This window comes from Schistocerca nitens, chromosome 12 (genome assembly GCF_023898315.1).
Source record: "Schistocerca nitens isolate TAMUIC-IGC-003100 chromosome 12, iqSchNite1.1, whole genome shotgun sequence".
NCBI lineage: Eukaryota > Metazoa > Arthropoda > Insecta > Orthoptera > Acrididae > Schistocerca > Schistocerca nitens.
This window is the reverse complement of record NC_064625.1, coordinates 96120751-96144949: the sequence shown is the minus strand read 5'-3', so window position 1 is coordinate 96144949 and position 24199 is coordinate 96120751. Positions and strand designations below refer to the sequence as shown.

At 46.3% G+C, this 24199-nt stretch overlaps 1 protein-coding gene across 1 annotated transcript; it reads right to left on the bottom strand.

Moving 5' to 3' along the window:
• Positions 1-462: 462 nt before the first annotated feature.
• LOC126214931 (uncharacterized) lies at positions 463-20999 on the bottom strand. Its single transcript, XM_049941570.1, has 3 exons — positions 20988-20999; positions 3964-4243; positions 463-1501 (listed from the first exon to the last, which is right to left on the bottom strand). The coding sequence occupies exons 1-3, from the start codon at positions 20997-20999 to the stop codon at positions 537-539; spliced, it is 1257 nt and encodes a 418-aa protein (XP_049797527.1). The 3' UTR covers positions 463-536.
• Positions 21000-24199: the final 3200 nt, after the last annotated feature.

The following is a 24199-nucleotide window of genomic DNA, read 5'->3' as shown; positions in this document are numbered from 1 at the left end:
ACTATGTGCACCACCAAATGAGGATATGATTAACTACGAAAGAAAGCAATACTAGAGCTGTAGGTCATGTAATTACCTGATTGAGTAACAGATTCTGTCTCCAATCCCAACAGGTTGCACGAGTCTAGCTGACCACCTATTAATCCTCCGGCTGAAATGTTAGTGAACAGCATTATTGGAGGAGAGTATGATTAAAGAACAACCATTTATCGCTTGTTCAATCCGCAACCACAACAACTGAAAAATTCCTGCCAGTACCCAGGACCTAGGTCTATTGCTGAACTTCCCAAACGGCATTCATTAATATATTTATATTTACACTAACTCATGTAACTGAAGAAAACCAAGTGCGAGTTTAAACTTAACCTCAGATGTATACTGAATGTTAGATTAGCACCAGCTCAGATATGCTTCACCCTCTACTCTTCTAATTCCAAAGCTCTGGAATAATTAACACATTTTGTAACGAGTAATACCTGACACGTTCTTGGCGTATCATTCCTAGAATGCTTGCAGTGAGGGTAATGGATTTTCGCTTAGTACCCTGCATCATGGTGTTCATATCCACCATGGTGGTCTTCATGATGGTGGTCTTCATGATGGTAGTCTTCATGATGTTCGTGCACTGGGTACGGCACATGTTTAACGACCTCATATGGCACAGGCTTGGGAACAGGAACTTTAACTGGGACAGGTACAGGCTTCTCTACATGATAAGGTACAGGTTTTTTCACCTCTAATGGATATGGTTTTGGCACCTCGACTGGGTAAGGCTTGTCGACTGGCACTTTCACTGGATAAGGTACCTTCTTCTCCACCTCTAGTGGTACTTTCTTCTCTATCTCCACTGGGTACGGTTGTTTGACTTCAACCGGATACGGCTTCGGCACCTCGACAGGGTACGGTTTGTCGACGGGGACCTTCACCGGGTACGGCACGTGCTTGTGGACTATATAGGGCACCGGTTTCTTAACTTCGACTGGGTACGGTTTAGGTACTTCCACAGGGTACGGCTTCTCGACGAAAACCTTGACGTGAACCGGGTACGGCTTGTCAACTGGTACGTGGATCGGGACTTTGACAGGGACCTTGTACGGCTTTGGTACTGGAACCTTGATCTCCACTGGGTACGGGTGTGGTACGTGCACCTTCTTTTCCACATATACCGGATACGGCTTTTCCACGTGTACGGGGTAAGGTTTGGGTACAGGGACCTTCACTTCCACAGGGTAGTGGACCAGCTTCTCCACAGGAACTTTGTATGGGACCGGCCTTTCGACGGGAACTTTGACTGGGACGTGTATCTCCTTGGTGACAGGGTACGGTACTGGCTTGGGAACATGTACCGGGTAGGGCTTGTCGACTGGTACCTTAACAGGGTAGGGCACTTTCTTCTCAACAGTGTAGGGCACGTGCTTGGGCACTGGGACGTGGACTGGGTACGGCTGAGGTACTGGCACCGGTATCTTCTTCGTCAGCGTCGTCGAGGGCACGTCTTTCACTGACACGTGCTCGTGGTGACCTGTGGGACGTGCGAAAGGAACATTGAATAACAGCATCGATTTCCACACAGACCAGTAACTGTATTGGTTAGATGTAGAATCGTTCAAGCTTGTGGCATGCAGAAGAGCCTTGTGCGTATGTAGTAAAGATTAATGAGCAGTTTACACGAACAGACGGCAACGGCCTTGCCGCAGCGGATACACGGGTTCCCGTGATATCACCGAAGTTAAGCTCTGTTGGGCGTGGCCGGCGCTTGGATGGGTGACCATCCAGCGTCCATGCGCTGTTGCCATTTTTCGGGGTGCACTCAGCCTCGTGATGCCAATTGAGGAGCTACTCGACCGATTAGTAGCGGCTTCGGTCAAGAATACCATCATAACGACCGGGAGAGCGGTGCGCTGACCCCATGCCCGTCCTATCCGCATCCTCCTCTGAGGATGACACGGCGGTCGGATGGTCCCGGTAGGCCACTCGTGGCCTGAAGACGGAGTGCTTTTACACGAACAGAAGCTTGGACAATTTTTGTTGTTTACAGATCCTTAGGACCTTCTATTTGAGTGTTAGTACGCACAAATTAGTTACTGAGTTACTCTCTTTCAGGAACCACACCCAACAGCTATCGCCGCGCAAATGACGTGACATATGGAACGATGTGGTTGCGAAGGGAGTGAGACAGGGTTGTAGCCTCTCCCCGGTGTTATTCAATCTGTATATTGAGCAAGCAGTGAAGGAAACGAAAGAAAAATTCGGAGTAGGTATTAAAATCCATGGAAAAGAAATAAAAACTTTGAGGTTCGCCGATGACATTGTAAGTCTGTCAGAGACAGCAAAGGACCTGGAAGAGCAGTTGAATGGAATGAATAGTGTCTTGAAAGAAGGATATGAGATGAACATCAACAAAAGCAAAACGAGGATGATGGAATGTAGACGAATTAAGTCGGGTGATGTTGAGGGAATTAGATTAGGAAATGAGACGCTTAAAGTAGTAAATGAGTATTGCTATTTGGGGAGCAAACTAACTGATGATGGTCGAAGTAGAGAGGATGTAAAATGTAGACTGGCAATGGCAAGGAAAGCGTTTCTGAAGAAGAGAAATTTGTTAACATCGAGTATAGATTTAAGTGTCAGGATGTCGTTTCTGAAAGTATTTGTATGAAGTGTAGCCATGTATGGAAGTGAAACGTGGAAGATAAATAGTTTGGTCAAGAAGAGAATAGAAGCTTCCGAAATGTGGTGCTACAGAAGAATGCTGAAGATTAGATGGGTAGATCATATAACTAATGAGGGGGTGTTGAATTGAATTGGCGAGAAGAGAAATTTGTAGCACCACTTGACTAGAAGAAGGGATCGGTTGGTAGGGCATGTTCTGAGGTATCAGGGGATCACCAGTTTAGTACTGGAGGGCAGCGTGGAGGGTAAAAATCGTAGAGGAAGACCAAGAGATGAATACACAAAACAGGTTCAGAAGGATGTACGTTGCTGTAGGTACTGGGAGATGAAGAAGCTTGCACAGGATAGAGTAGCATGGAGAGCTGCATCAAACCAGTCTCTGGACTGAAGACCACAACAACAACATACCCTCCACTGCTGTTGGTCCCACCTGCAGTCTGCGAGTGGTTATCGCACACTGACGTCGGATATAGGCGGTGGTGTGATTGGACCGTGTATTTCTTCTGCTGCATCCTTCCAGGACTACTAGTCCCGAAAGATATCTAGGAGAACTACTGTGAAGTTTGGAAGGTAGGAGACGAGGTAATGGCGGAAGTAAAGCTGAGAGGGCGTGAGTCGTGCTTGGGTAGCCGATTCGATAGAGCATTTGCCTGCGAAAGCAAAGGTCCCAAGATTGAGTCCAAATCAGCGCAGACACAGCAGCAGAAGGATATTTCATTCTGAAGACTTCCTAACAAAAAATGGGTCTGAGCACTATGGGACTTAACATCTGAGGTCATCAGTCCCCTAGAACTTAGAACTACTTAAACCTAAGGACACCACAGACATGCATGCCCGAGGCAGGATTCGAACCTGCTACCGTAGCGGTCGCGCGGTTCCAGAATGAAGCGCCTAGAATCGTTCGGTCACACCGCCCGGCACTTCCTAACATTTCAGAGAAATAAAAGCTTACAGGTTATGCGCGACGTGCGTGCAGATAAAGCAGGGGACAACTGCTCTTAATTGGGGCGCAAGAAGTTTGCAAACCTGCTCCCATCCAGTCAAGGAGAAACAAGAAGAAATAGGAACAGCTCCTATGCAACAGTTCGAGAAACCCACAGGTATACACACCTTTGTCACCATATCCATAACCGCCGCCATATCCCCCGCCTCCGAATCCTCCATCGCCTCCGAATCCTCCGTCGCCACCGTAGCCACTGCCGCCTCCGAAGCCGCTACCGCCTCCATAGGCCGTCTCGTCCCCGAAGCTTGTGTGGCCGCCGAAGGATCCGTCGCCCCCGAAGTGGGCACCGCCCCCGAAGTGGTGTCCGCCGCCGTAGTCTCCGCCGCCCCCGAATCCCCCGCCGCCCCCGAAGCCGCCGTGCAGCTCCCGCTTGTCCTGCCGTCGCTCGCCTTCGCCTCGGCCCTCTTCTTCGCTAGCCTTCTGCGCCTCCTGCTTCTTCTCTTGACTGCTGGTGGCTGCCGCCTCCTGGTCCTTCGCCTCCACCACCGCCCCCGCTTTCTTCTCCGTGCTGCGTGCGGGGGAGGCGGCGGCGAGAACGCCGATCGCCAGCAGGAATATTCCGAGTCGCTGGCCGCGTGAAGTGCACACATTATACACGAGCGATCCATACTCAAGAGAACAAGCAACTCCGAGAGCACCACAAATTCCGGAGAGCGTAACATCACTGCGTGTCTGTGCCGAGTGCGGATTTTTTTATTGACGCTTAGAATAAACATAAACACCAGCACAGTTAATTTATCCATTCCAGTATTTTATCCACCTTCACCAACTACAGTTGTATAAACTGAAGCCCCAAAGAAACAGGTATCTGGTGCAGTTGTTAGATCGGTTACTACTGCCACAATCGCATGTTATCAATATTTAAGTCAGTTTGAACGTGGTGTTACAGTCGGCGCACCAGCGATGGGACACACCATCTCAGGTGCAGCGATGAAGTGGGGATTTTCCCGTACGACCATTTCACGAGTGTACCGTGAATATCAGGAATCCGGTAAAACATCAAATCTCCGACATTGGTGCTACCGGAAAAAGATCCTGCAAGAACAGGACCAACGACGACTGAAGTGAATCGTTCAATGTGACAGCAGTGCAAATCTTCCGCGAATTGCTGCAGATTTCAATGCTGCGCCACCAACAAGTGTGAGTGTGCGAACCATTCAACGAAACATCACCGATATGGACTTTCGGAGCCGAACGGCCACTCGTGTACCCTTGATGACTGCACGACACAAAGCTTTACGCCTCGCCTGGGCCCGTCAACACCGACATTGGACTGTTGATGACTCGAAACGTGTTGCTGGTCGGACGAGTCTCGTTTCAAATTGTATCGGGCGGATGGACATGTATGGGTATGGAGACAACCTCACGAATCCATGGACCCTGCATGTCAATAGGGGACTGTTCAAGCTGTTGGATGCTCTGTAATGGTGTGGGCCGTGTGCAGTTGTAGTGATATGGAACCCCTGATATGTCTAGATACGACTCTGACAGCTGACACGTACGTAAGCATCCTGTCTGATCACCTGCATCCGTTCGTGTCCATTGTGCATTCAGACGGACTTGGACAATTCCAGCAGGACAATGCGACACCCCACACGTCCAGAATTGCTACAGAATGGTTTCAGGAACACTCTTCTGTCTTTAAACACTTCCGTTAGCCACCAAACTACCCAGACATGAACATTATTAAGGATATCTGGGATGCCTTGCAGTGTGCTGTTCAGGAGAGATCTTCAACCCCCTCGTAATATCACTGATTTATGGAGAGTCCTGCAGGATTCATGGTGTCATTTCCCTTCAGCACTACTTTAGTCGAGTCCATGCCACGTCGTGTTGCAGCACTTCTGGGTGCTAGCGGGGGCCCTAAGCGATCTTAGGCAGGTTGTAAGTAGGCTGTTTAGGTTTTTATGTTGGTAACGCCATGTAGCGCTCTATATGAAAATCACTGGCTGTGCTGTGTGCAGTCTGTGGCTGGTTGGCATTGTTGTAATATTCGCTATTGTAGTGTTGGGCAGTTGGCTGTTAACAGCGCGTAGCGTTGCGCAGTTGGAGGTGAGCCGCCAGCAGTGGGGTGGATGTGGGGAGAGAGATGGCGGAGTTTTGAGAGCGGATGATCTGGACGTGTGTCCATCAGAGACAGTACATTTGTAAGACTGGGTGTCATGAACTCATATATATATATATATATATATATATATATATATATATATATATATATATATATATATATATATATATATATATAATGACTTTTGAACACTATTAAGGTAAATACATTGTTTGTTCTCTATCAAAGTCTTTCATTTGGGAACTATGCCTATCAGTAGTTAGTGACTTCAGTAGTTAGAATCCTTTATTTAGCTGGCAGTATTGGCGCACGCTGTATTGCAGTAGTTTGAGTAACGAAGATTTTTGTGAGGTGAGTGAGTCATAAAAGGTATAGGCTATTGTTAGTCAGGGCCATTCTTTTGTAGGGATTATTGAAAGTCAGATTGCGTTGCGCTAAAAAGATTGTGTGTCAGTTTAAGCACAGTCATTTATAATTTTTCTAAGGGGACGTTTCAAAACAAGTGTCTGGCGCAGTTGTTAAATCGGTTACAGCTGCTACAATGGCATGTTAGCAATATTTAAGTCAGTCTGAACGTGGTATTATAGTCGGCGCACCAGCGATGGGACACACCATCTCAGGTGTAGCGAAGTGGGGATTTTCCCGTACGACCATTTCACGAGTGTACCGTGAATATCAGGATTCCGGTAAAACATCAAACCTCCGACATTGGTGCTGGCGGAAAAAGATCCTGCAAGAACGGGACCAACGACGACTGACGAGAATCGTTCAACGTGACAGCAGTGCAAATCTTCCGCAAATTGCTGCAGATTTCAATGCTGCGCCACCAACAAGTGTGAGTGTGCGAACCATTCAACGAAACATCACCGATATGGACTTTCGGAGCCGAACGCCCACTCGACACAAAGGTTTTCGCCTCGCCTGGGCCCGTCAACACCGACATTGGACTGTTGATGACTCGAAACGTTTTGCTGGACGGACGAGTCTCGTTTCAAATTGTATCAAGCGGATAGACGTGTACGGGTATGGGGACATCCTCATATATCCATGGACCCTGCATCCCAGCAGGGGTTTGTTCTGGCTGGTGGAGGCTATGTAATGGTGTGCGACGTGTGCAGTTGGAGTGATATGGGACCCCTCATACATCTAGATACGACTCTGACAGGTGACACGTACGTAAGCCTCCTGTCTGATCACCTGCGTCCATTCATATCCATTGTGCATTCCGACGGACTTGGGCAATTCCAGCAGGACAATGCGACATCCCACACGTCCAAAATTACTACAGAGTGGTTTCAGGAATACTCTTGTGAGTTTAAGTACTTCCGTTAGCCGCCGAACTCCCCAGACATGAACATTATTGAGCATATCTGGGATGCCTTGCAACGTGCTGTTCAGAAGAGATCTCCACCCCTCGTACTCTTACGGATTTATGGACAGCCCTGCAGAATTCATGGTGTCAGTTCCCTTCAGCACTACTTTAGACATTAATCGAGTCCATGCCACGTCGTGTTGCGGCACTTCTGCATGCTCTCGGGGCCCTACAGTATATTAGGCAGATGTACCAGTTGCTCTGGCTCTTCAGTGTATATGGGAATAATCAGTACCTAGTTGCATAAAAGAAATTTACTTTGTTAACCTGTTTCAGGCACTTAGTGAATACTATTAACTTTTCGGCAGTTGGCTGCTCATTATTTCGATACATTTATCCATTAATTAAAAATACAAGTTTGACTATAAAATAACGGGACTTTTACTGTAAAACACTTTACTTCAAAACCATACGTATGTCATCTTCAATACACGAGTACTGCCCTCCTATATCCCTATAACGCTCCGTACGAATTTTCTATTCATGGAAACAGTGGTGAAAGCTTTCCTCTGTGAACGCATTGAGGACGCGTTCCGCATTTTCTATCACTGCTTCAATGGACCGAAATCCTGTTCCTTTTAAGGGATTCAGTACCAGTTGAAATCTTGAAATTTTAAATTTTTGTTGTTTCCATCGATCTTAGCTTACAGAATTTCCCCTTTTTAATGATCTGTAATACATATATATAGGGTGTTACAAAAAGGTACGGCCAAACTTTCAGGAATCATTCCTCACACACAAATAAAGAAAAGATGTTATGTGGACATGTGTCCGGAAACGCTTAATTTCCACGTTAGAGCTCATTTTAGTTTCGTCAGTATGTACTGTACTTCCTCGATTCACCGCCATGATTTCATACTGGATACTCTACCTGTGCTGCTAGAACATGTGCCTTTACAAGTACGACACAACATGTGGTTCATGCACGGTGGAGCTCCTGCACATTTCAGTCGAAGTGTACGCTTCTCGACAACAGATTCGGTGACTGATGGATAGGTAGAGGCGGACCAATTCCATGACCTCCACGCTCTCCTGACCTCAACCCTCTTGATTTTCATTTATGGGGGCATTTGAAAGCTCTTGTCTACGCAACCCCGGTACCAAATGTAGAGACTCTTCGTGCTCGTGTTGTGGACGGCTGTGATACAATACGCCATTCTCCAGGGCTGCATCAGCGCATCGGGGATTCCATGCGACGGAGGGTGGATGCATGTATCCTCGCTAACGGAGGACATTTTGAACACTTCCTGTAACAAAGTGTTTGAAGGGTAGGTTCTGTTGCTGTGTGTTTCCATTCCATGATTAGTGTGATTTGAAGAGAAGTAATAAAATGAGCTCTAACATGGAAAGTAAGCGTTTCCGGACACATGTCCACATAACATATTTTCTTTCTTTGTGTGTGAGGAATGTTTCCTGAAAGTTTGGCCGTATATATATATATATATATATATATATATATATATATATATATATATATATATATATTATTGCCTTACTTCTGGATTGTTTATTCGTTTAAAGAAAACACTGTGTGGGCGTGACAATTTTCCAAGAATCTGAACAGTTGAAGAATTTTGGAAATGGTGACTAAAGAGCTTTTTAAAGCAGTTGTGGAAGAGAAGCCTTATGGAGACAATGCAGCTATCATTAAACTGAAGTGCATAGGTCATGTAAAAAAGCGTACAATGCTGCATCGACTGTAAACTGCATACAAGGGAAAGAAATTGGTAGGAGGAAGACGATTCTGTGGTAAGTGTAAACTCTCAGATCCTATCATAGATAAAATCCAAAACTACTATGACATGATCACGAGGCAAAATGTTAGCAGCGTAGGAGATACGAGAAAAGCTGTTTGGGCAGTTTTGTTTCGCCCCTCTTCAACGGATGATAAAAGCATTCATACCCTGTGCCTTCCAGGAAATGATTCAAGGTGAAAATCCAACAGAGCACAGAATAATGGCGAGAAATTTATTCACAGACGATCTACAACTTTTGACGTAGTGGAGGTTTTGAAAGAAACTTTCAAGACATTTTTTGGATGTAAGTCTGCCGAAGAAATGTCTTTATGGCCGTGCTCAGAGTCCCAACGAGTCCATCAACAGTGTAATCCGGGCCAGAATTTCCAAGACAGTGTTTGTGTCAACTTGTACAGCTGTACCAGCTGTGTGGCTGGATTGAAGAGTTTTTAGCAAACAGAACACAGCATGTTGTTATCAATGGAGAGACGTCTACAGACGTTAAAGTAACCTCTGGCGTGCCACAGGGGAGTGTTATGGGACCATTGCTTTTCACAATATATATAAATGACCTAGTAGATAGTGTCGGAAGTTCCATGCGGCTTTTCGCGGATGATGCTGTAGTATACAGAGAAGTTGCAGCATTAGAAAATTGTAGCGAAATGCAGGAAGATCTGCAGCGGATAGGCACTTGGTGCAGGGAGTGGCAACTGTCCCTTAACATAGACAAATGTAATGTATTGCGAATACATAGAAAGAAGGATCCTTTATTGTATGATTATATGGTAGCGGAACAAACACTGGTAGCAGTTACTTCTGTAAAATATCTGGGAGTATGCGTGAAGTGGAATGATCATATAAAATTAATTGTTGGTAAGGCGGGTAGCAGGTTGAGATTCATTGGGAGAGTGCTTAGAAAATGTAGTCCACCAACAAAGGAGGTGGCTTACAAAACACTCGTTCGACCTATACTTGAGTATTGCTCATCAGTGTGGGATCCGTACCAGATCGGGTTGACGGAGGAGGTAGAGAAGTTCCAAAGAAGAGCGGCGCGTTTCGTCACAGGGTTATTTGGTAACCGTGATAGCGTTACGGAGATGTTTAATAAACTCAAGTGGCAGACTCTGCAAGAGAGGCGCTCTGCATCGCGGTGTAGCTTGCTGTCCAGGTTTCGAGAGGGTGCGTTTCTGGATGAGGTATCGAATATATTGCTTCCCCCTACTTATACCTCCCGAGGAGATCACGAATGTAAAATTAGAGAGATTCGAGCGCGCACGGAGGCTTTCCGGCCGTCGTTCTTCCCGCGAACCATACGCGACTGGAACAGGAAAGGGAGGTAATGACAGTGGCACGTAAAGTGCCCTCCGCCACACACCGTTTGGTGGCTTGCGGAGTATAAATGTAGATGTAGATGTAGATGTAGATGTAGATGTAGATGTAGATGTAGATGTAGATGTACACTGCGTTTTGGCGTCTTTGATGCAGTGGTAACGTTCCGTGAAGGGAATATTGCGAGGTGTGAAGTCCTGAAAAAACTGCTCCAAACAATTGGTCGTTTGCAGTGAAAGAAAACCAAATGTCTAATTCAGATAAAGGAAGACAGCGCAACGAGCAGGAAAACGAATATTGCAATATGAGATGGTAGAGCATGCAGACAATCCATCTTATTGGGCTGGAATGCATTGACAACTCTCATGGCTGTTTTCCGTATTTTTTACGTACAAAGTGTACTTTTTGTCAGCTTCTACTTGTAGAATTTTTTCGAAACTACAGAATACACTAATCTGAGAACGAAATGTGGTACGAAATGTGTAACCTATAAGACACATTTCATACAAATTTTTTTTTTCCAACAGTTTCTGATAAAGGGTACCTATCGCAGAAATAAATTTTACATTATTTATGATTGGGATCACCAACCTGCCCAGACTAACTTCATGCAGATTTGGCCTTAGGGAATAGGTATAGTTATATGGTCCTAGGTCAGGCGAATAAGATGGGTGGCTTAACACTGGGATGCTGTACTTCGGTAGAAACTTCTTAACAGACGATACTGTATGAGCAAGTGAGTTGTTTTGATGCAGGACCCGTGACTAGTTCGTCCACAATTTGGGTCTTTTTTTCTTATTTTCTTACGGAGTAGAGCAAGAACCTCAAGCTAGTAATCTTGATTAATAGTTTAACATTCAGGAATCCAGAAAAAAACTTAATTTTATGAATATCGGAAACAAAACTTCATCACTTCGAATGTTGAGTTGCTCTTTCGAGATCTTTTCGCTCTCGGTGAAATTGAACCAATCTAGTGGGTGGGTGGATTGGCGCTTAGTTTTCAACGTTGCCAGTTGCCAGTCCCTTTATTATTAATACTAATATTGACATGCTAACACGTAAGTTCCCAAATCCTGGCACCTTACACCATTTGCAGCTGCTAATTCGTAATTTGCGCACGGTTCGCGGTTGCCACAGCAGGCGCTTAGGAAATACGCATACGTCAGAGCTGGTGTCTACTAAAAATTGCAACTTAGTGGTCCTGTCTGTTACCACTAAACGTCACAATGGTTGCTTGAGCTGGTGCTGCTAGCAGACTCTCCCACTAGCCAAGATTCGCAGATTTTATCACTCTTTCCATGAAACTGGGATCATTTTCTATGGCATTCAGAGTGTCAGTACAACATTTTTGGGAGCTTCTTTTCGTTGGGTCGTGAGAGTCTTCGCCACCAGTTTCGCAAACACTTTTCTCTTATTAAACTGTTTGCGTAAAATTTGCGTTACGTATTATTGATGAATTCCTACAGTTTCTGCAATCGATCGAATACTCAAGCGGTGGTCAGATCGAATCATTCGTTTTTGATTTTGAATTGCCTCCGAGGGGTGAGTCAAATGGTTCAAATGGCTCTGAGCACTATGGGACTCAACTGCTGTGGTCATAAGTCCCCTAGAACTTAGAACTACTTAAACCTAACTAACCTAAGGACATCACACACATCCATGCCCGAGGCAGGATTCGAACCTGCGACCGTAGTGGTCGTGCGGTTCCAGACTGTAGCACCTTTAACCGCTCGGCCACTCCGGCCGGCTGGGGTGAGTCATGTTCAAAGCCTTCTCACCCATCTTGGAAACGCTTGAACCACTCAAAAGCTGCCAGTCTTCGCCATACAGTTATTTTAGTAAAAAAAAATGTTTCAGTTGCAAGCTGCAGAAACTTGACAACGACCGGGAGAGCTGTGTGCTACCATATACCCCTCCGTACCGCCTCCGATGACGCCATTGGTATAGAATGACACGGCGGTCGGCCGGGCCTGACTATCCCATCTAGGGCCAGACTGCAGAACATTTTTTTATCAGCGACAGTAAAAACATTTTGAAGGCGAATGAATTTTTTCGTTTAGAAATTGAAGAAAAATAAGTTCGGTTTATATTGGGTACGTTCCAGTACACTGTGACAAAACTCATGCGCTAGCGATATGCATGTATACACATGGCGATAGTATCGAGTACATAAGACATAAAATGGCAGTACATTCTCAGAGCTGTCATTTGTACTTAGGTAATTCATGTGGAAAGTATCCGATGTGATTACAGCCGCATGACGAGAATTAACAGACTTTGAACGCGGAATGATAGTTGGAAGTAGACGCATGCGACATCCAATTTCGGAAATCGTTAGAGAATTCAATATTCCGCGATGCACAGTGTCAAGAGTGTGCCAAGAATACCAAATTTCGGGTATTACGTCTCACCACGGACAGCGCAGTGGCCGACGGCCTTCACGTAACGACCGAGAGCAGCAGCGTTTGAGTAGAGTTGTAAGTGCTAACAGACAAGCAACATTGCGTGAAATAACGGCAGAAGTCAGTGTGGCCACGGCAGCAGGCGACCGACCCGAGTGCCTTTGCCAACAGCACGACTGCGGCGACTTTTCTGGGCTCGTGAAAATATCGTTTGGACGCTAGACGACTGGAAAACCGTGACCTGGTCTAATGAGTCCCGGTTTGGGCGCTAGACCACCGGAAAATCGGGGCCTCATAAGAGGCTCCCGATTTCAGTTGGTAAGGGTAGATGGCTGGGTTTGAGTGTGGTGCAGGTACCACGAAGCTATGAACCCGAGTGTCAACAAGGCGCTGTGCAAGCTGGTGATAGTCTCATAACGGTGTGTGCTGTATTTGCACGGAATGGACTTGGTTCTCTGGTTATGACTACCTGGAGACCATTTGGAGCCATTCATGTTCATGTTCTCAAACAACGATGGAATTTTTGCAGATGACAATGCGCCATGTCACCGGGCCACAAAGTTTCGCGATTGGTCTGAAAAACATTTTGGACAGTTTGGGAGAATGATTGGGTCGCTAAGATCGCCCGACATGAATCGTATTGAATATTTATGGGACGTAATTGAGAGGTCAGTTTACGCACAAAATCCTCTGCAACGGTAAGACTTTCGCAATTACGGACAGTTGTAGAGACAGCATGGGTCAGTCTTCCAACGACTTGAAGAGTCCATTCTGCAGTATGCCGGGCAAAAGGAGCTCCGACACGATGGTTGGAGGTAAAAAATGATTCCAATGGCTCTAAGTACTATGGGACTAAACATCTGAGGTCATCAGTCCGCTAGACTTAGAACTGCTTAAACCTAACTAAGCTAAGGACATCACTCACATCTATGCCCGAGGCAGGATTCGAACCTGCGACCATAGCAGCGGCGCCGTTCCGTACTGAAGCACCTAGAACTGCCCTCGGCCACAGCGGCCGGCAGTTGGAGGTATCTTACTATTTTTGACATCTCTTTGTATAACGCTCGTGCACTCAGCGGCTTCCGGCACTGTGGAGGATTCGAGACAGTTTGCGTGCTGAGGCCGACGGAATGACGTCACGAGGTGAGCGTCTCGCAGCGACTGGCTGTATACAGTATACAGTACACGGCTGGCTGCTCCGTGTTGTATACTGTCGCCGGCGAAAGTGGGACCCAGCGGGCGCCCTGCGCTGTGCACGAGCAACTGCCGTACCCCGCATGCGGGCCAACTTCCGCCCGGCGCAGCGGGGTGTGACATGCAGCCGCTCCGTACAGAGTGGGCGAAGTCAACAGGACGCCTGGCTGGGGTGGCGGCGCCGTTCTGTTTACGACCGATATGCTAGGAGGGCAGGTAGTAACAGCACATGCTGTACCATCACGAAGCCTATGAGATGTTAGCGTTCAATAATGTACCGTTTCCGCCGCCGTCTATAGTATAGAAGGGGACACTTGCCCAGGATTCACGTCTACGATCGGTTTTAGACAGAATTGGATGGATCTGACGCGGCTCATAGTTAAAAGCTGTGAGGTGGAGACGCCCCGAAATATGCACCACTGGCCATTAAAATTGCTACACCAAGAAGAAATGCAGATGATAAACGGGTATTCATTGGACAAATATATTATACTAGAACTGACATGTAATTACATTTTCACGCAATTTGGGTGCACAGATCCTGAGAAATCAGTAAGAACAACCACCTCTGCCCGTAATAACGGCCTTGATACGCCTGGGCATTGAGTCAAACAGAGCTTGGATGGCGTGTACAGGTACAGCTGCCCATGCAGCTTCAACACGATACCACAGTTCATCGAGAGTAGTGACTGGCGTATTGTGACGCGCCAGTTGCTCGGCCGCCATTGACCAGACGTTTTCAATTGGTGAGAGATCTGGAGAAAGTGCTGGCCAGGGCAGCAGTCGAACATTTTCTGTATCCAGAAAGCCTCGTACAGGACCTGTAACATGCGGTCGTGCATTATCCTGCTGAGATGTAGGGTTTCGCAAGGATCGAATGAAGAGTAGAGCCACGGGTCGTAACACATCTGAAATGTAACGTCCACTGTTCAAAGTGCTGTCCATGCGAAACAAGAGGTGACCGAGATGTGTAACAAATGGAACCCCATACCATCACGCCGGGTGATACGACAGTATGGCGATGACGAATACACGCTTCCAATGTGCGTTCAACGCGATGTCGCCAAACACGGATGCGGTCATCATGATGCTGTAAACAGAACGTGGATTCATCTGAAAAAATGACGTTTAGCCATTCGTGCACCCAGGTTCGTCGCAGTCGCTCCTGTCCGTGATGCAGCGTCAAGGGTAACAGCAGCCATGGTCTCCGAGCTGATAGTCCATGCTGCTGCAAACGTCGTTGAACTATTCGTGCAGATGGTTGTTGTCTTGGAAACGTCACCATCTGTTGACCAAGAGACCGAGACGTGGCTGCACGATCCGTTGCAGCCATGCACGTAGGATGCCCGTCATCTCGACTGCTAGTGATACGAGGCCGTTGGGATTCAGCACGGCGTTCCGTATTACCCTCCTGAACCCACCGATTCCATATTCTGCTAACAGTCATTGGATCTCGACGAACGCGAGCACCAATGTCGCGATACGATAAACCGCAATCGGGATAAACTACAATCCGACCTTTATGAAAGTCCGGAACGTGATGTTACGCATTTGTCCTCCTTAAACGAGACATCACAATAATGTTTCACCAGGCAACGCCGGTCAGCTGCTTGTGTATGTGAAATCGGTTGGAAACGTTGTAGGTGTCACCAATCTTGTGAGAATGCTCTGAAAAGCTTATCATTTGCATATCACAGCATGTTCTTCCTGTCGGTTAAATTTCCTATCTGTAGCACGTCATCTTCGTGGTGTAGCAATTTTAATGGCCAGCAGTACCAGTGAGAGTGTTGTTCGTGTGTGGAATGGGGAAAGCGCGCGACCTGCCTGAGTTTGACGGAGAGCAGATTGTGACGGGCCGGAGGCCGGGCACGAGCATTTCACAAACTGTATAGCATGTCGGGTGTTCGAGAAATGTTGTGGTGCGTGTCTTCGGCACGTGCCGATAGCAAGGTGAAACCACGTCCACACTTCGTGGGGTTGGGAGGCCACCCCTCATTCGTAGGCTGGGCAGTAGCCGACGACCTAGGCGTGTGCCAGAATTAACACCACAACATCGGCAACTACTACTCAAGTGGGTACTTGACCACCGCCACTGGACGATGGCGCAGTGGCAGAGCGTTGGATGGTCTGATGAATCCCGATACCTTCATCATCATGTCGATAGGAGGACGCCAACCCGCCGTCTTCCAGGGTGTGTGTGTCTGTGATCTTAATGTAATGTCTCTTGCAGCGGTCTCTCCGTGATATTTTCAGAAATTTTATAAATTATATAACTCAGTACATATCTCGAAATATCTCTTCTTATCTTACCGATTATCAATGCAAAGTAGTTTGAAGCCCAATTATTCCTTGGAGCGTCCATTTACTCCATGGAATAGCTTCTCTGCTATCTATGTTTTCTCTCATGAAAAGAATAGGGGACTTCTTGCCGATTAGTTGTGAAAGAAGGATGTATATGTATGTATTGTTGAGCTAGTCGCCATCTTGATGAGATTCTGTATGAGAAGGAATTTAATACATGAACTAAACTAAAGTAAGTGTGTTCGCGTATTATTTAACGGATTATTATTATTGTCAGTGTCTGCTTACTACGCTGTGTTGCACGGGATCAGTGGGGAACGTCTGATTTACACTGGACGAACCTGACGTTTTGTATGCGCAAGATATCCAGTTACTTCAAATAAATAGGCTAACACGGTCTTACCAGCAGATCTCCGGTCTTCTTCATGTGATCACCGAAAGTTAATAATTATTACAAATGTTTCCAGGAGATCGACTGACAATTTTCGTCGCACCGAGACTTCGAAATTGCTTCACTGCCTTATGGAATTTAAGTTAAGCTTAATGTAATCAGGATAGAACAGTATTGAACTGTGTGAATGTGATAAGTCTGCTTTGTCAATGAAAACTCTCTTAATATACGCATGTTTTTACTATCCTGATCAGTGAAGCTAAATCAGGCCGGTGTGAGAGAGGTTTTTAAATTTTAGATCCCATACAAAATATATTAATTAAGGTATGAATTTTGAAGGCCATGATTACTAGCCTTTTTCTAGCCTTTTTTGGTTCGAATGATCGTTCCTGTCATATTACTGAATATTTACCATCCCTCCTGGAGCACCCTTCACAGAAGGTGTAAGTCAATTATCTACTTTGCCCCGAAGATTAAACTAGGGAAAAATGACAAAAACTGCAAAAATTTCTCTCACAATAGGACTGAGTTGGGCAGTGTTCAACGTTAATGCTGACCAACAAGCATGTTCCAACAATATGCGTATACTGCCAGTTACGAACTACGGTCTGCAAACAATGTCTCTAAGACAAATGAACGTAAACCAGAGGGGACGCAACGAGCCATGGAGTGACAGATAGTAGCAGTCAGCGTCAGGAATCGGATTCGATAAGCAGACACTAGGAGAAGAACAAACGTAACAGATGACCTAGAGGGAATTGCAAGACTGTATTGGATCGGACGAGTAACTCGATAAGATCAAAGCAGATGGCCCGATAGAACTGTTTACTGGAGACAATGGGACCGCATCAGAGGTTCTGGAAGACCCCAAAAGGGGTTGCTTGATGACGTGAAACTGCCGACTGGATAGGATGGTGCCAGGAAAAAAAAAAAAAAATAAAAAAAATAAAAAATAAAACCGTTGGAAGTAGACCGTGAGGGGAGTAAAACCATGGGATAGTGATATGCACATACTGCGATGGCGGTAGTATCGTGTACACTGGTTATAACAGGGAAGTGCATCGACGGAGATGTTATTTGTACTCAGGTGATTCATCTGAAAAGATATCCAACGCGATTAAGGTCGCCCAACGAGAATTAACAGAGTCTGAACGCGGAATAGTAGTTGGAACTACAGGCAAGGGACACTCCAATTCGGAAATAGTTACGAAATTCAGTATTCAGAGATTCACAGGGTCAAGAGTGTGGCGAGAATACCAAATTTCAGGCTTCACCTGTCATCATGAGCAACATAGCAGCCGACGACCTTCACTTAACGACCGATAGCAGCGGCGCTTGCGCAGAGTTGTCGGTGCTACCAGACAAGCAACACTGCGTAAAATAACCGCGAAAATCAATGTCGGACGTACGACGATGGTATCCGTTAGGGCAGTGCGGCGAAATTTGGCGTTAATGGGCTGTGACAGCAGACGACCGACGTGAGTGCCTTTGCTGACAGTAAGACATCGACAGGAGCGCCTCTCTTGGGCTGTTGACCATGTGGGTTGGACCCTGGAGGAATGGAACACAGTGGTGTGGTCAAATAAGACCCGATTTAAGTTTGTAAGAGTAGGTTTCGAGTGTGGCACAGAGGCCAGGAAACCATGGACACAAGTTCTCCACAGAGCACTTGTGTAGGCTGGTGGTGGGTAGACAATGGTGTGGGCTGTGCTCACATGGAACTGACTGGTTCTTCTGGTCCAAGTGAACCGATCATTGACTGGTTATGACTATGTTCGGCTATTTGGAGACCATCGGCAGCAAATTCATGTTCCCAAACGAAGACGGAATTTTAACGGATGACAATGCACCATGTGACAGGGACACAAGTGTTCACGATTTGTTTGAAGGACATTCTGACCAATTCGAGTGAACGACTTGGCCACCCAGATCGCCCGAAATGAAACTCATTGAACATTTATGGGACGCAATCGAAAGGTCAGATAGTACACAAAATCTTGCACAGGCAACGATTTCGCAATTATGGACGGCTATAGAGGCGGCATGGCTCAATATTTCCACCGACTTGTGGAGTCCATGTTATGTGGAGTTGCTGCACTGCACTGGGCAGAAAGATATCCAACACGATTTTAGGAAGAATCCCATGTCATCACAGTGTGTAGAGGAGCCATATATTCAGCTGTGAGTAATCAACGTGGCTGACTGCCATGAAGGACCCTTGTTCAGTGGTGCTACAGCCAAAAATTTTTCACAGGAGGGGAGGACTGGAACAGTGTTGTCTCAATCTCGTGATGCCAAAACAGGGAGCTATTTGAGTGAGAAGTAGGGATTCCAAGGCCTCCAGAACCGACAACGGGGGGGGGGGGGCGGTGGGGAAGGGGGGGAGTGGTGTGACACCACGCCCCTCCATTGTTGTTGTTGTTATGGTCATGGTCTTCAGTCCTGAGACTGGTTTGATGCAGCTCTCCACGCTACTCTATCCTGTGCAAGCTTCTTCATCTCCCAGTACTTACTGCAACCTACATCGTTATGAATCTACTTAGTGTATTCATCTCTTGGTCTCCCTCTACGATTTTTACCCTCCACGCTGCCCTCCAATACTAAATTAGTGATCCCTTGATGCCTCAGAACGTGTCCTACCAATCGATCCCTTCTTCTAGTCAAGTTGTGTGACAAATGTCTCTTCTCCCCAATTCTATTCAATAGCTCCTCATTAGTTTCGTGATCTACCCATCTAATCTTCAGCATTCTTCTGTAGCACCACATTACGAAAGCTTCTATTCTCTTCCTGTCCAAACTACTTATCGTCCACGTTTGACTACCATACATGGCTACATACATACACTTTCAGAAACGACTTCCTGACATTTAAATCTATACTTGATGTTATGAAACTTCTCTTCTTCAGAAACGCTTTTCTTGCCATTCCAGTCTACTTCGACCACCATCAGTTATTTTGCTTCCCAAATAGCGAAACTCATCTACTAGCTTAAGTGTCTCATTTCCTAATCTAATTCCCTCAGCATCACCCGACATAATTCGACTACATTCCATTATCCTCGTTTTGCTTTTGTTGATGTTCATCTTATATCCTGCTCTACCAAGTCCTTTGCTGTCTCTGACAGAATTACAATGTCATCGGCAAACCTCAAAATTTTTATTTTTTCTCCGTGTATTTTACTAGCTACTCCGAATTTTTCTTTTGCTTCCGCCCGCATCTCGTGGTCGTGCGGTAGCGTTCTCGCTTCCCACGCCCGGGTTCCCGGGTTCGATTCCCGGCGGGGTCAGGGATTTTCTCTGCCTCGTGATGGCTGGGTGTTGTGTGCTGTCCTTAGGTTAGTTAGATTTAAGTAGTTCTAAGTTCTAGGGGACTTATGACCACAGCAGTTGAGTCCCATAGTGCTCAGAGCCATTTGAACCATTTGAACCATCTTTTGCTTCCTTTACTGCTTGCTCAATATAGAGACTGAATAACATCGGGGATAGGCTACAACCCTGTCTCACTCCCTTCCCAACCACGCTCCCCTTTCATGCCCCTGGACTCTTGTAACCGCCATCTGGTTCAAAATGATTCAAATGGCTCTGAGCACTATGGGACTTAACATCTGAGGTCATCTGTCACCTAGAACGTAGAACTACTTAAACCTAACTAACCTAAGGACACCACACACATCCATGCCCGAGGCAGGATTCGAACCTGCGACCGTAGCAGTCACGCGGTTCCGGACTGAAGCGCCTAGAACCGCTCGGCCACCATGGCCGGCAACTGCCTTCTGGTTTCTGTACGAATTGCAAGTAGCCTTTCGCTCGCACCTTCAGAATTTGAAAGAGAGTACTCCATTGAACATTGTCAAAAGTTTCTCTAAAATGCTATAAACATAGGTTTGCCTTTCCTTAATCTTTACCGAGCGAGGTGGCGCAGTGGTTAGCACACTGGACTCGCATTCGGGAGGACGACGGTTCAATCCCGTCTCCGGCCATCCTGATTTAGGTTTTCCGTGATTTCCCTCAATCGTTTCAGGCAAATGCCAGGATGGTTCCTTTGAAAGGGCACGGCCGATTTCCTTCCCAATCCTTCCCTAACCCGAGCTTGCGCTCCGTCTCTAATGACCTCGTTGTCGACGGGACGTTGAACACTAACCACCTAATTTCCTTAATCTTTCTTCTAAAATAAGTCGAAAGGTCAGTAATGCCTCGGAATCCAAACTGATCTTCCCCGAGGTCGACTTCTACCAGTTTTTTTCCATTCGCCCCTCCGTACCACACTAAAATGACGCCATTTGCTAAGGACGACATGGTGGTCGGTCGGTACCCGACTGGCCCATACGAGGCCATAACAAAGGAGCTGTATCCAGCAGTAGATTCAGATAGGCCTAATAAGAATAGTGTTACCAGTTTCTGAACCTTGCACTTCTTCTGAGATCGTTCACAACACTGGAAAACGCACTGAGAACGCGGGATGCTACGCTCTCCGGCCTCGCGGTGCAGCGCTCGGATAGCGGAGGAAAACGCACTCACCTGGTTCCCCATGTCCGTCCGGCTCGCCACTGCAGTAGCGGATGCCTCAGCCGCGCCACGGCAGGCGCTATATAGCGGTCGCTTTCTCCCGCGGAGCGAGTCGGTACCACACGCACCGCTAAGAGTTCCCCCCTACCGGGCGCGCTAGCCTGCGGGGGCGTCACGGCGAGATGTGCGCCCAGAGAATTACCTCCGCGCCGTTCCAACCCGGAAGCGGCATCCGCGGCTTCTCTTCCGTCAGATGCTGCAGCGTTTAAATTAGGGGTCCCTCACGCGAGCAAACTCGTCTGCGTCCGTGCGTCACCGTAGAGGGCTACACAGGCCGGAGCCGACCTTTAAAGTAGTCTATGGGGTTTTAGCTAAGACAACCAGTATTTTGTCGTGGATGGCGAGTATACATCGCAGACACAGGTATTGTCAGCAGAGCCCTGGGGAAGTGTCATAGGAGCGCTCATGTTCTCTACGTATGCTGCATTTCACAATTCGTGTTACACACGTCTAAAACTTGTTGAAGGGACTTAGTAGCTCACATTTTAAATAGGAAACCATGTCCGGAACGTCATCCAACGACGCTACAAACTCAAAGCATATACACTACTGGCCATTAAAGTTGCTACACCAAGAAGAAATGTAGATGATAATCGGGTACTCACTGAACAAATATACACTCCTGGAAATTGAAATAAGAACACCGTGAATTCATTGTCCCAGGAAGGGGAAACTTTATTGACACATTCCTGGGGTCAGATACATCACATGATCACACTGACAGAACCACAGGCACATAGACACAGGCAACAGAGCATGCACAATGTCGGCACTAGTACATCTACATCTACATCTATACTCCGCGAGCCACCTTACGGTGTGTGGCGGAGGGTACTTATTGTACCACTATCTGATCCCCCCTTCCCTGTTCCATTCACGAATTGTGCGTGGGAAGAACGACTGCTTGTAAGTCTCCGTATTTGCTCTAATTTCTCGGATCTTTTCGTTGTGATCATTACGCGAGATATATGTGGGCGGTAGTAATATGTTGCCCATCTCTTCCCGGAATGTGCTCTCTCGTAATTTCGATAATAAACCTCTCCGTATTGCGTAACGCCTTTCTTGAAGTGTCCGCCACTGGAGCTTGTTCAGCATCTCCGTAACGCTCTCGCGCTGACTAAATGTCCCCATGACGAATCGCGCTGCTTTTCGCTGGATCATGTCTATCTCTTCTATTAATCCAACCTGGTAAGGGTCCCATACTGATGAGCAATACTCAAGAATCGGACGAACAAGCGTTTTGTAAGCTACTTCTTTCGTCGATGAGTCACATTTTCTTAGAATTCTTCCTATGAATCTCAACCTGGCGCCTGCTTTTCCCACTATTTGTTTTATGTGATCATTCCACTTCAGATCGCTCCGGATAGTAACTCCTAAGTATTTTACGGTCGTTACCGCTTCCAATGATTTACCACCTATGGCATAATCGTACTGGAATGGATTTCTGCCCCTATGTATGCGCATTATATTACATTTATCTACGTTTAGGGAAAGCTGCCAGCTGTCGCACCATTCATTAATCCTCTGCAGGTCTTCCTGGAGTACGTACGAGTCTTCTGATGTTGCTACTTTCTTGTAGACAACCGTGTCATCTGCAAATAGCCTCACGGAGCTACCGATGTTGTCAACTAAGTCATTTATGTATATTGTAAACAATAAAGGTCCTATCACGCTTCCTTGCGGTACTCCCGAAATTACCTCTACATCTGCAGATTTTGAACCGTTAAGAATGACATGTTGTGTTCTTTCTTCTAGGAAATCCTGAATCCAATCACAAACCTGGTCCGATATTCCGTAAGCTCGTATTTTTTTCACTAAACGTAAGTGCGGAACTGTATCAAATGCCTTCCTGAAGTCCAGGAATACGGCATCAATCTGCTCGCCAGTGTCTACGGCACTGTGAATTTCTTGGACAAATAGGGCGAGCTGGGTTTCACATGATCTCTGTTTGCGGAATCCATGTTGGTTATGATGAAGGAGATTTGTATTATCTAAGAACGTCATAATACGAGAACACAAAACATGTTCCATTATTCTACAACAGATTGACGTAAGTGAAATAGGCCTATAATTATTCGCATCTGATTTATGACCCTTCTTGAAAATGGGAACGACCTGTGCTCTCTTCCAGTCGCTAGGTACTTTACGTTCTTCCAGAGATCTACGATAAATTGCTGATAGAAAGGGGGCAAGTTCTTTAGCATAATCACTGTAGAATCTTAAGGGTATCTCGTCTGGTCCGGATGCTTTTCCGCTACTAAGTGATAGCAGTTGTTTTTCAATTCCGATATCGTTTATTTCAATATTTTCCATTTTGGCGTCCGTGCGACGGCTGAAGTCAGGGACCGTGTTACGATTTTCCGCAGTGAAACAGTTTCGGAACACTGAATTCAGTATTTCTGCCTTTCTTCGGTCGTCCTCTGTTTCGGTGCCATCGTGGTCAACGAGTGACTGAATAGGGGATTTAGATCCGCTTACCGATTTTACATATGACCAAAACTTTTTAGGGTTCTTGTTTAGATTGTTTGCCAATGTTTTATGTTCGAATTCGTTGAATGCTTCTCTCATTGCTCTCTTTACGCTCTTTTTCGCTTCGTTCAGCTTTTCCTTATCAGCTATGATTCGACTACTCTTAAACCTATGGTGAAGCTTTCTTTGTTTCCGTAGTACCTTTCGTACATGATTGTTATACCACGGTGGATCTTTCCCCTCGCTTTGGACCTTAGTCGGTACGAACTTATCTAAGGCGTACTGGACGATGTTTCTGAATTTTTTCCATTTTTGTTCCACATCCTCTTCCTCAGAAATGAACGTTTGATGGTGGTCACTCAGATATTCTGCGATTTGTGCCCTATCACTCTTGTTAAGCAAATAGATTTTCCTTCCTTTCTTGGCATTTCTTATTACACTTGTAGTCATTGATGCAACCACTGACTTATGATCACTGATACCCTCTTCTACATTCACGGAGTCGAAAAGTTCCGGTCTATTTGTTGCTATGAGGTCTAAAACGTTAGCTTCACGAGTTGGTTCTCTAACTATCTGCTCGAAGTAATTCTCGGACAAGGCAGTCAGGATAATGTCACAAGAGTCTCTGTCCCTGGCTCCAGTTCTGATTGTGTGACTATCCCATTCTATACCTGGTAGATTGAAGTCTCCCCCTA